The 12,328-nt window shown below is 44.7% G+C and overlaps 1 protein-coding gene across 2 annotated transcripts in view; it reads left to right on the top strand.

Moving 5' to 3' along the window:
- rasef2 (RAS and EF-hand domain containing 2) overlaps positions 1-12,328 on the top strand; it is a 94,487-nt gene that overhangs the window by 55,787 nt on the left and 26,372 nt on the right. For both annotated transcript variants that reach the window (XM_085968830.1, XM_085968831.1), the window contains exons 4-7: positions 1,511-1,606; positions 2,901-2,978; positions 10,281-10,396; positions 11,597-11,665. In XM_085968830.1, the coding sequence (XP_085824956.1) occupies positions 1,511-1,606; positions 2,901-2,978; positions 10,281-10,396; positions 11,597-11,665 (359 nt within the window). The remainder of the gene's footprint in view (positions 1-1,510; positions 1,607-2,900; positions 2,979-10,280; positions 10,397-11,596; positions 11,666-12,328) is intronic.

Here is a 12,328-nt window from a genome sequence, read left to right as displayed (position 1 = left end):
CTATTCCTGCTCCTATTTCTTATGTTCAGTTTCCTCATATGAACATCCCTGACTTTGGGAAGGTGGCAGAATAACAGTACCCTGGACCAGGACTTAAATTGACAGCCCAATTTATTAAAATGTAAATGAATAAGTGAAGGGTACCAATAATTTTATTGTGGTTTAAACATGCCTAGCTCCTTGACTAAGTAGAATATAACTTGACGTTTGCAATTGCTGCTCTAAACGAGGTATTTTTGTGTGGCAGTTCTTTATCTTTTTTTTTATCTAGCCTTGACGTCAGAATCTGCCAGGCTGAGAAATACTTTCCAGGAAATTACTGGGACCAAGCAGGTTTAAATAACTGGCTGTTCAAATCAAAGGCGCTGCCAATGAACCAATCCGATGAGATGTTTATATTTTAACGAATGGCGTGGCTCTTCCCTCAGGAACCTGGGCAGGACAAAATTAAAAATAGAAATAGAATAGACAGGGCAGGCAGCATCTGTGGAGAGAGAGAAACAGAGTTAACGTCTCCGAACTGGAAGATATCATGAGAGGAAGAGCTTATAAGCAAGCGCAGAACAGGGTAAAAGAGATCAACGGAAATTCTGGCTGAGCGGAGCAGGTGGGCAAAATACTGCGGATGCTGGAAATCTGAAATATAAACAGAGAATGCTGGAGACGCTCAGCATAGAAACATAGAAGATAGGAGCAGGAGTAGGCCATTCGGCCCCTCGAGCCTGCTCCGCCATTTAATGAGATCATGGCTGATCATCCAAACTCAGTACCCTGTCCCTGCTTTCTCCCCATACCCCTTGATCCCTTTAGCCTTAAGAAATATATCCAACTCCTTCTTGAATATATTTAATGAATTGGCCTCAACTGCCCTGTGTGGCAGAGAATTCCACAGGTTCACCACTCTCTGGATGAAGAAATTCCTCCTCATCTCTGTCCTAAATGGCTTACCCCTTATCCTTAGACTGCGACCCCTGGTTCTGGACTCCCCCGCCATCGGGAACATCCTTCCTGCATCTAGTCTGTCCAGTCCTGTTAGAATTTTATAAGTTTCAATGAGATCATTCTTCTAAACTCCAGCGAGTACAAGCCCAATCGACCCAATCTCTCCTCATACGTCATTCCTGCCATCCCAGGTATCAGTCAGCAGGTCAGGCAGCGTCCGCGGGGAGAGAAACAGAGTTAAGACAAAATTACTGCTTGTTTCAACTGTTGCTTCAAAACTAAACCAAGTGTGAAGTTGATTTCTAGGCCTTTATGGACCAAGTTGGAATGAAACGAGCCAATCCCATGTTGGGTGGGGAGAGATGGATCTCGGGCGTGTATTGTCCTTTTAATGAAACTGAGCTCCAGTTTGAAGACACTGTTGTATTGCCTTAGTGGCTCATTATGTTGTTCTTTTTATTGTCATTGACTAGTGTAGTGTGCCGAAAACAGGTCTTTCGATAACAAAGACTGCTTGTTCACTCCTTGTCGAACAAAAAGCTCACTGTTCGAGCTTCATCCATTCTAGGAGCAGTCGAAACTCGAGGCGAAAGTGGCAGAAATGCAGAAGCGACACGAGGCTGAGGTAACGGATCTACAGGCAGTCGTTGACCGAATGAAAAAGGTACTTAAACTGCTCAAGTTCCTCAGAATATTGCTAGATTATCAATTGGTCTGATCCGTTCCTTATCAAGAGGATTTTACACAGCAAGGTAGTCACTAACCAACTTGAAAGTAAAAAATTGATACTTTTTTTCATTTTTTACATAAAATATAAGAAACAAAAATAGTATCCCAGAAAGGCAACAATAAGACAAAAGGGAGGGAAAAATCTTTCACTGCCTGAGCTGATCAAAGTTACTAACCTGCGATAAAATATTTATTTATTTTATCTTTTAAAAAAAAAAATACAACAAATTCAGAAAGTCAGTGTACTTTAGTGCTACCTTTGCTCTACCTGTAATGTCTAACCTCTAGAAGGCATATCTAAAAAGATAAGAAAGGAAGACTATTGAATCTACCCACACTTCACTTTAGTGAAATTAAAGTTTGGTCTGTTTGTGTTCCTGACTAGTCCAGTATTTTCTTTTATTGGTTGTTACCGCTGGCAACACATTAATTTCTAAAATGTCAGCGATGAGGGTCTTCATCTTCCAAGTATTGCAGCTTGAGAACCGAGCCATATCTCGCAAGAACCTTCTATAAATCCCTGGTTCGGCCTCCGCTCGAGTGTTGCGTCCAATTCTGAGCACCACACTTTGGGAAGGATGTCAAGGCCTTGGAGAGGGTGCAGAGGAGATTTATTGGAATGGTACCAGGGATGAGGGACTTCAGTTAGCTGAAGAGACTGGAGAAGCTGGGATTGTTCTCCTTAGAGCAGAGAAGGTTAAGGGGAGATTTAATAGAGTTGTTCAAAATTCTGAGGGGGTTTGATGAGAGTAAATAAGAAGAAACTGTTTCCACTGGCAGGAGGGTCGGTAACCAGAGGATACAGATTTAAGATAATTGGCAAAAATGCCAGGGTGGAGATGAGAATTTTTTTTTTTGCTCCGTGAGTTGTTATGATCTGGAATGTGCTGCCTGAAAGAGTGGTGGAGGCAGATTCAGTAGTAACTTTCAAAAGTGAATTGGATATAGACTTAAAGGGAAAAAATTGCAGGGCTATGGGGAAAGAGCCGTGGAGTGAGACTCTTTCAACGAGCCGGCACAGACACGTTGGGCCGAATGGCCTCCTTCTGTGCTGTATGATTCTGACCTTGGGGATGTCCCAAAGAAAAGTACATATAGTGGAGATACTTAAAAACCCAGTAGGCTAACACAATGTTGAAGGTGTAATATTTCGTAGCTAGCTATGTAAACATCGTGGAATCCTCTACTTTGCTAAGTCAGTGAAGTCTATTGTTGGTGTGTTTCTCTAGCTTAATGAAGAGCTGTGGAACTCAAATTCCAAAGGGGACATCTCTGCATTGAAAGAACAGTTGGATGAATTGACTCAGGTATGTGTGTTTGTCTTGTGTGGCAACCATTATTGATTTATTTTTTGAAATGAATAGAATCCAAACAATGATCTCTTGCATTTCTGTAGTTTTTATTCCTCTCCTCGGCAAATTGAAATTGGAGGCTGTTCACGCCCTGTTGTGGCTGCATTAATATTCTGTTGTCTTGGCGACCTCTGTAGATTTCTAAAATTCCTTGCTTCTGAAGGGCCTTGAGTGATAAATCGTGGAAGAATGCATAAGCGTGTTTTGTGACTGTCGCCGCAGTCTATTGTTGCAGTCCCCGAAGGAGCGATTTCACACCGCTGAAAAATAAAACCAATATTTGATTAGCAGTATAAATACGCCGAGCTTGTAATTGGCAGAGAACCAAAATAAACTGACAATCCAAAATAAATTTGGCTTACCCCGCTTCACATTAGTGGTGAGACTAAACAGATAAATTGTTTCAGATTTGTGTAACATTTGGTGATGAGAACTTTTTTTTTTACGCAGCGAGTTATGATGATCTGGAATGCGCTGCCTGAAAGGGAGGTGGAAGCAGGTTCAATAGTCCCTTTCAAAAGGGAATTGGATATATATTTTAAAAGGAAACATTTGCAGGGCTATGGGGAAAGAGCAGGGGGGAGTGGGACTCATTGGATAGTTCATTCAAAGAGCTGGCACAGGCACGATGGGCCGAATGGCCTCCTTCTGTGCTGTATGATTCTCTGATTCTATTTAAATGACAGCTTTGCCTCCTGCTAAAACCCATAATAAATAATTTGAGTGCAAACTTTCAGTCTTCAAGACAGTACAAAGAAATAAACGACTCCTGCATGGACTAGATTCAAAGGCTGAGTTATTTTAATCAAAGCCCAGGCGTTTCCTGTCCAAATACCCTGCTCACTGACAAAAAAAGAATCCTTTGTTTATGATGCTTTAGGAATTAACAATGTAATGGATGGTGTTGGAAAAACATTTAAGATCTTGAAAGTAGCTAACTGTGTTGGCCAACTGGGATAAACCGGTATGGAGGTGTGTCCTAAATTGCAGTCTGGTGATCCTTGTATTCACAGAATCACAGAAACCCCACAGTGCAGATAGAGGCCATTTCGGCCCATCGAGCCTGCACCGATACATATCCCACCCGATCCCTGTAACCCCTACACCAACACATATCCCACCCTATCCTGTAACCCCACGTATTTAATCCCCCTAACACTAAGGGTCAATTTATCATAGCCAATCAACCTAACCTGCACATCTTTGGACTGTGGGAGGAAACCGGAGCACCCGGAGGAAACCCATGCAAACACGGGGAGAATGTGCAAACTCCACACAGACAGTCGCCCGAGGCCGGATTTGAACCCGGGTCCCTGGCGCTGTGAGGCAACAGTGCTAACCACTATGCCACCGTGCTGCCCTATTGTCTTGGAGTGCTCCAGCTAAGTGGCATAATTCATGCAATGCTATAGGGTGATGGCCAATCTCATTGGATCATAGGCAACCTATCATTATTCAGATATGTGCAGGATGTGTCTCCAGCTGCAGCTACTCGAAATCTGCATTTCGGAGCTGGAGCTGCGGCTGGAGTCACTGTAGAGCATCCGCGAAGCTGAGATCTTCGTGGATAGCACGTTTAACAAGGTGGCCACACCGCAGGTAAAGAGTGCACAGGTAGACAGGGAATGGGTGACCGCCAGACAGAGTAAAAGAACGAGGAAGGTAGTGCAGGAGTCCCCTGGGTCCATCTCCCTCTCCGACATATTTTCCGTTTTGGATACTGTTGGGGGAGATGGTTTCTCAGGGGAATGCAGCAAGAGCCAAGTCCGTGGCACTACGAGTGGCTCAGCTGCACAGGAGGGGAGGAAAAAGAGTGTGAGAGCAATAGTGATAGGGGATTCTATCGTAAGGGGAACAGATAGACGTTTCTGTGGCTGCAGACGTGACTCCAGGGTGGTATGTTGCCTCCCTAGTGCCAGGGTCAAGGATGTCACTGAATGGCTGCAGGGCATTCTGAAGGGGGAGGGCGAACAGTCAAGAGGTCGTGGTTCACATTGGTACCAACGACATGGGTAGAAAGAGGGATGAGGTCCTGCAACAAGAATTTAGGGAGCTAGGTAGCAGATTAAAAAGCAGGACCTCAAAGGTTGTAATCTCTGGATTACTCCCAGTGCCACGTGGTAGTGAGTATAGGAATAGGAGGATAGAGCAGATGAATGCGTGGCTAAAGAGTTGGTGCAGGAGGGAGGGCTTTAGTTTTCTGGATCACTGGGTCTGCTTCTGGGGAAGGTGGGACCTGTACAAGTCGGACGGGTTGTACCTGAACCGGAACGGGACCAACATCCTTGTGGGGAGGTTTGCTAGCACTATTGGGGAGGGTTTAAACTAACTTGGCAGGGGGATGGAATATGGAGTGGAGCTATAGTAGGGGGTGATGCACAGCCAAATATAGAGGAAAAAACAAGTCGGCCTGGAAGGCAGAGCAAATATGTAATGGCACAAGGGAGTATGGCAAGGCTGGATGGCATTTATTTTAATGCAAGGAGTCTTGCGAGTAAGGCAGATGAATTGAAGGTGTTGATGAACACATGGGAGTATGATATTGTTGCTATCACAGAGACATGGTTGAGGGAGGGGCAGGACTGGCAGCTCAATATTCTGGGGTATAGAATCTTCAGGCGAGACAGAGGGGGGTGTAAAAGAGGCGGGGATGTTGCAATATTAATCAAGGAGTCAATTACTGCTGTAAGGAGTGATATCTTAGCAGGTTCCTCAAATGAGGCCATATGGGTAGAACTTAAAAACAAAAAGGGGGCAAGCACTTTGCTGGGAGTGTACTATAGGCCCCCAAACAGTCAGGGGGAGATAGAGGAACAGATATGTAGGCAAATCTCAGAGAAGTGTAGAAATAATAGGGTAATAATAGTAGGTGATTTCAACTTCCCCAATATTAACTGGGATAGTCAGAGTGTGTATGAGGCTTAGAGGGTGCGGAATTCTTAAAGTGCATCCAGGAGAGCTTTTTGAGCCAGCATGTAGAAAGTCCTACAAGAGAGGGGGCGGTACTGGACCTAATTCTAGGGAATGTAGCCAGGCCGGTGGTAGAAGTGTCAGTAGGAGAGCATTTTTCGTGACAGTGACCATAATTCGGTGAGATTTAAGGTAGTCATGGAAAAGGACAAAGATGGACCAGAAATAAAGGTTCTAAATTGGGGGAAGGCCGATTTTAATATGATAAGGCAGGATCTGGCCAAAATGGACTGGGATCAGCTACTTGTAGGAAAATCCACATCAGAGCAATGGGAGTCTTTCAGAAAGGAAATAGACAGAATACAACGGCAACATGTTCCCGTAAAGGTCAAGGGTGGGACCAACAAGTCCAGGGAACCCTGGATGTCAAGGGATATATGAGAATGGATTAGGAAAAAAGGGGAGGCTTTTGGCAGATACAAAGGACTAAAAACAATGGAAGCCCTAGAGGAGTATAGAAAGTGCAGGGGGGTACTTAAAAAAGAAATTAGGAGAGCGAAGAGGGGGCATGAAAAAACGCTGGCAGGCAAAATAAAGGAAAATCCCAAGGTGTTTTATAAGTATATTAAGGGCAAGAGGATAACCAGGGAAAGAGTAGGGCCCATTAGGGACCAGAGTGGCAATCTGTGTGTAGAGCCAGAAGATGTAGGTGAGGTTTTAAATGAATATTTTGCATCTGTGTTCACTGGAGAAGGACAATGTAGGCATAGAAATCAGGCAGGGGGATTGTGATATACTTGAACAAATTAGTATTGAGAGGGAGGAGATACTAGCGGTTTTAGCGGGCTTAAAAGTGGATAAATCCCCAGGCCCAGACGAGATGTATCCCAGGCTGCTGTGTGAGGCAAGGGAGGAGATTGCAGGGGCTCTGACACACATTTTCAGAACCTCTCTGGCCACAGGGGAGGTGCCAGAGGGCTGGAGAACAGCCAGCGTAGTACCATTATTCAAGAAGGGTAGTAGGGATAAACCAGGGAATTATAGGCCAGTGAGCATAACATCAGTGGTAGGGAAATTATTGGAAAAAATTCCTGAGGGACAGAATTAGTCTCCACTTGGAGAGGCAAGGATTAATCAAGGATAGTCAGCATGACTTTGTCAAGGGGAGATCATGCCTGACCAATTTGATTGAATTTTTTGAGGGGGTGACTAGGTGTGTGGATGAGGGTAGTGCAGTTGATGTGGTCTACATAGACTTAAGTAAGGCTTTTGACAGAGTCCCGCATGGGAGACTGGTCAAGAAGGTAAGCGCCCATGGGATCCAGGGCAACTTGGCACATTGGATCCAAAATTGGCTTAGTGGCAGGAGGCAGAGGGTGATGGTGGAAGGTTGTTTTTGTGACTGGAAGCCTGTGTCCAGTGGGGTACCGCAGGGATCGGTGCTGGGTCCTTTGCTGTTTGTAGTGTACATTAATGATTTAGATATGAATGTAGGAGGTATGATCAGGAAGTTTGCAGATGACACGAAAATTGGTGGGGTGGTAAATAGCGAGGAGGGAAGCCTCAGGCTACAGGACGATATAGACGGGTTGGTTAGATGGGCAGAACAGTAGCGAATGGAATTTAACCCTGAAAAGTGTGAGGTGCTGCATTTTGGGAGGACTAACAAGGCAAGGGAATACACAATGAATGGTAGGACCCTAGGAAGGACAGAGGATCAGATGGACCTTGGTGTGCATGTACATAGATCCCTGAAGGCAGCAGGACAGGTAGATAAGGTGGTTAAAAAGGCATATGGGATACTTGCCTTCATTAGTCGAGGCATAGAATATAAGAGCAGGGAGGTTATGATGGAGCTGTACAAAATGCTGGTTAGCCCACAGCTGGAATACTGTGTGCAGTTCTGGTCGTCACACTATAGGAAGGATGTGATTGCTTTGGAGAAGGTGCAGAGGAGATTCACCAGGATGTTACCTGGGCTGGAGCGCTTCAGCTATGAGGAGAGACTGGACAGGCTGGGGTTGTTTTCCTTAGAGCAGAGACGGCTGAGAGGGGACCTGATTGAGGTGTACAAAATTATGGGGGGCATAGATAGGGTAGATAGAAAGGAACTTTTCCCCATAGTAGAGGGGTCAATAACCAGGGGGCATAGTTTCGAGGTCAGGGGCAGGAGGTTTGACCGGGATTTAAGGAAAAACTTTTTCACCCAGAGGGTGGTTGGAATCTGGAACTCACTGCCTGAAAGGGTGGTAGAGGCAGGAACCCTCACAACATTCAAGAAGCATTTAGATGAGCACTTGAAATGCCATAGCATACAAGGCTACGGACCAAGTGCTGGAAAATGGGATTAGAATAGACAGGGCTTGATGGGCTGAAGGGCCTCTTTCTATGCTGTATAACTCTGACTCTCTGACTATGAGATAGATTTAAGTGTCAGCCGTGGCTCAGTGGGCAGCACCCTTGCCTCTGAGTTAGAAGGTTGTGGGTTCATAGTCCCACTCCAGGGACTTGAGCACAAAAATCTAGGCTAACACACCAGTGCAGTGCTGAGGGAGTGCTGCAATGTCGGAGGTGCCGTCTTTCGGATGAGACGTTAAACCGAGGCCCCGTCTGCTCTCAGCTGGATGTAAAAGATCCCACAGCACTATTTTGAAGAAGAGCAGGGGAGTTCTCCCCAGTGTCCTGGGGCCAATATTTATCCCTCAATCAACATCACTAAAACAGATTATCTGGTCATGATCACATTGCTGTTTGTGGGAGCTTGCTGTGCGCAAATTGGCTGCCGCGTTTCCTACATTACAACAGCAACTGTACTTCAAAAAGTACTTCATTGGCTGTAAAGCGTGTTAGGACGTTCGGTGGTCGTGAAAGGCTCTGTGTAAATTTTCTAGCTATCTCTAACTGTCCATAAGTCCCAGGATTTTGTGTTGTGATTGGCTGCAGTTGTGTGTCGTGTAATTATCGCTCAATTATTATCCCTGTGAAAATGTTAATTTAACACTTTTTCATGTCGTAGAAACACTTTAAACCCCAAACCTGCCCGTGCTGTAACAGATTGCATGTGTTGATTCTGTGTTCCAGTTCTTTCAACTTGTGAGAAAAATCTTCACAATTTGCTTGCGCGCTTAGTACTTGATTAACCCCTCCAGTACAAAGGGGTCTAAACTATCACCCATAGGCGACCAAACTCGAGCAATCCAGCCCAGTAACTTGCTCCGATTGGCACTTCTTATTTGCTCGGTTTGAAATATGTGAGCCTGCCTATTTCAGAAAAGGCTGTTACCCCATTGGGGGATAAATCCTAAATCTGGACACCCCAAGACCTGTGGAGTATCAGAATTTGTGATTTGTTCAAATTAACAGCAGTACAGATTTAAACTTTATACATGGCGCTGTGGTACACACTAAAGTGCACACTCCCGCTCTAGTAACTTTAAATCCTCCTCCGTTTAAAAGTTTTCCCTTCTAAACAGTGAAAGAAAGAAAGAATTGCATTTCTATAGCGCCTTTCACAATCTCAAGGCACCCCAAAGCGCTTTACAGCCAATGAAGTACTTGTGAAGTGTAGTCACTGTTGTAATGTAGGAAATGCGACAACCAAAATTGCGCACAGCAAGCTCCCACAAACAGCAATGAGATAATGACCAGATTTAGTGATGTTGGTTGAGGGATAAATATTGGCCAGGACGCTCCCCTTCTCTTCGAATAGTGTAATGGGATCATAAACGTCCATCTGAGAGGGCAGACAGCGCCTCGGTTTAATGTCCTATCAAAAGACGGCACCTCCGACAGTGCAGCACCCCCTCGGTACTGCCCTGGAGTGACGGCCTAGATTTTTGTGCTCAAGACTCTGGAGTGGGACTTGAACCCACAACCTTTTAGACTTAGACATAGAAACATAGAAGATAGGAGCAGGAGTAGGCCATTCGGCCCCTCGAGCCTGTTCCGCCATTTAATGAGATCATGGCTGATCGTCCCAATTCAGTACCCTGTCCCTGCTTTCTCCCCATATCCCTTGATCCCTTTAGCCTTAAGAAATATATCTAACTCCTTCTTGACTATATTTAATGAATTGGCCTCAACTGCCTTCTGTGGTAGAGAATTCCATAGGTTCACCACTCTCTGGGTGAAGAAATTCCTCCTCATTTCTGTCCTAAATGGCTTACCCCTTATCTTTAGACTGTGACCCCTGGCTCTGGACTCCCCGACCATCGGGAACATCCTTCCCGCATCTAGTCTGTCTAGTCCTGTTAGAATTTTATAAGTTTTGAAAGACAATTGTGTTGTTTGAAACGCTATTGGTGGTTTCAGTGTTTCGTTATGTAACTCGATCTTCGTTTGTTGCAGGAGAATGAGCATTTGAGAAGTTCCCTTCTTAAGAGCCAGACACACATTTCCATTCTCGAAGCCGGACTGGACAAATTCAAAAATGAACTCGCTGATCATCAACTTGATCATGACCGGTAAATGAGAAATCCTTATCCCAAATACTCTGACAAATCTGCGTTACAGTATATTTTTCATAGTAATTGACTTGGAGAGTTGGTCCTCAAACTGCTGTCATTTTAGTTGATGGAATTGTTTACTTTGATTGTAATATTCTAGCTCACCTTTTACACCTTTCTTTAGCAGTTTATTCTCCTACATAAACTTGAGCTATTCCCAAAACTCTGCTGCCCGTATCCTAATTCACACCGTCCTGTTCACCCATCACCCCCTGTGCTCGTTGACCTACATTGGCCCCCAGTCCAGCAACGCCTCAAATTTCAAATTCTCATCCTGGTGTTTAAATCCCTCCATGGCCTCGCCCCTCCCCATCTCTGTAACCTTTTCCATCCCTACAGACCTCCGGGAAAATCTGTGTTCCTCCAATTCTGGCCTTTTGTGCATTCCTGACTTCCTTCACCCCACCATTGGCGGTTGTGCCTACATCCGTTTAGACCCTGAGCTCTGGATTTCCTTCCTTAAACCTCTCTGCCTCTCCACGTCTCTCTCCTCCTTTAAGACGCTCCTTAAAATGTATCTCAGTGACCACCTGTCCTAATGTCTCCTTCTTTGGCTCGGTGCCAATTGTTGTCTGACTATGCTCCTGTGACACGCCTTGGGACATTTCACTACATTAAAGTCGCTATATTAAATGCATGTTGTTGATGTTGCTGTATGTAGTTTTAACTTGAATTAACCTTCCACTCTCCTTTTATGGAGAAAGGATCCTTCTGTTTGGTGCTGAAATTAGAGCTTTATAAAAAGCAGAAAATGGTCCCACAGATCTTTAGTAACTTACTGGCAAAATCCCACGAAAAGTCTTGTTTTGTGTAATTGAGTTTAATGTGACTTTGTTTAAAAAAGGAAATAGGTGTATGCCATTTTGAGAATCACAACAGAGAAATTAGCCAACTGTATCATGTAGCAGAAGTTATGCCAACAGAGCAGTGCTGTTAAGATGCGTTGAAAGCTACTTCTCCACAGTCAGCCACTCAGTTACCGACAGAGAGAGAGAGTGTGCGCGTGCGCGCGCGTGTGTGAGAGATGGACGTTAATGCTCCACAGCAGCTTGGCTTGGCATTCAGTCCAATTCTCACAATATTGCAAAATTCTAATGTTGCAGGGCAAAGGTGCCCCTTAAGAAGCTTTGCTTTAGTAATTCCATCTCCTCCTCATAGGGCAAAGGAAGTCATAAGGAAACTAACTGAGGAGAATGAGGTCTTCACGAATCAGATACAGATGCTTCAGTAGGTTACGTTTATTTATCTTTAAGGATTTAAACCTATTTTCAGTATAGAATAAACCCAAGACTGCAATGTGTATCTGAAATTTTTTTTTTTAAGAAATTATATTCTCTCTCCTGTAATCTGTGTTTGTGCTATTGTGTAGAGGGCCCAATTGCGTTTCTCCCCCCTCAATCACACTGTGCACCAGGTACAGTGGTGCTTCATACCATGGAGATGGCTGGTTTTATTTATTATTCATGGGGTGTGGGCGTCACTGGCAAGACTGCATTTATCGCTCATCCCTAATTGCCCTTGAGAAGGTGATGGTGCGCCGCCACCTTGAACCGCTGCAGTCCGTGATTGCCTAGCGGTTTGATACAACTGAGTGGCTCGCTCGGCCATTTCAGAGGGCAGTTAAGAGTCAACCACATTGCTGTGGGTCTGGAGTCACCTATAGGCCAGACCAGGTAAGGTCCTTGTCTTAGTGATGGGTTTTTATGACAATCTGGTAGTTTCATGGTCAGCATTACTGATACTAACTTTTTAATTCCAGATTTATTTAATTAACTGAATTTAAATTCCACAGCTGCCGTGGTGGGATTTGAACTCGTGTCTCTGGATCATTAGACTGGATTACCACGATGCTCTCTTTCCCATGTTGACAGTGGGTAGAAGTCGATACTC

Source organism: Somniosus microcephalus, chromosome 27 (genome assembly GCF_052327205.1).
Source record: "Somniosus microcephalus isolate GS21.2 chromosome 27, FLI_Smic_1.0, whole genome shotgun sequence".
Classification (NCBI taxonomy): Eukaryota; Metazoa; Chordata; class Chondrichthyes; order Squaliformes; family Somniosidae; genus Somniosus; species Somniosus microcephalus.
The sequence above is the reverse complement of the archived record's forward strand: the minus strand, read 5'-3'. Positions and strand labels throughout refer to the sequence as shown.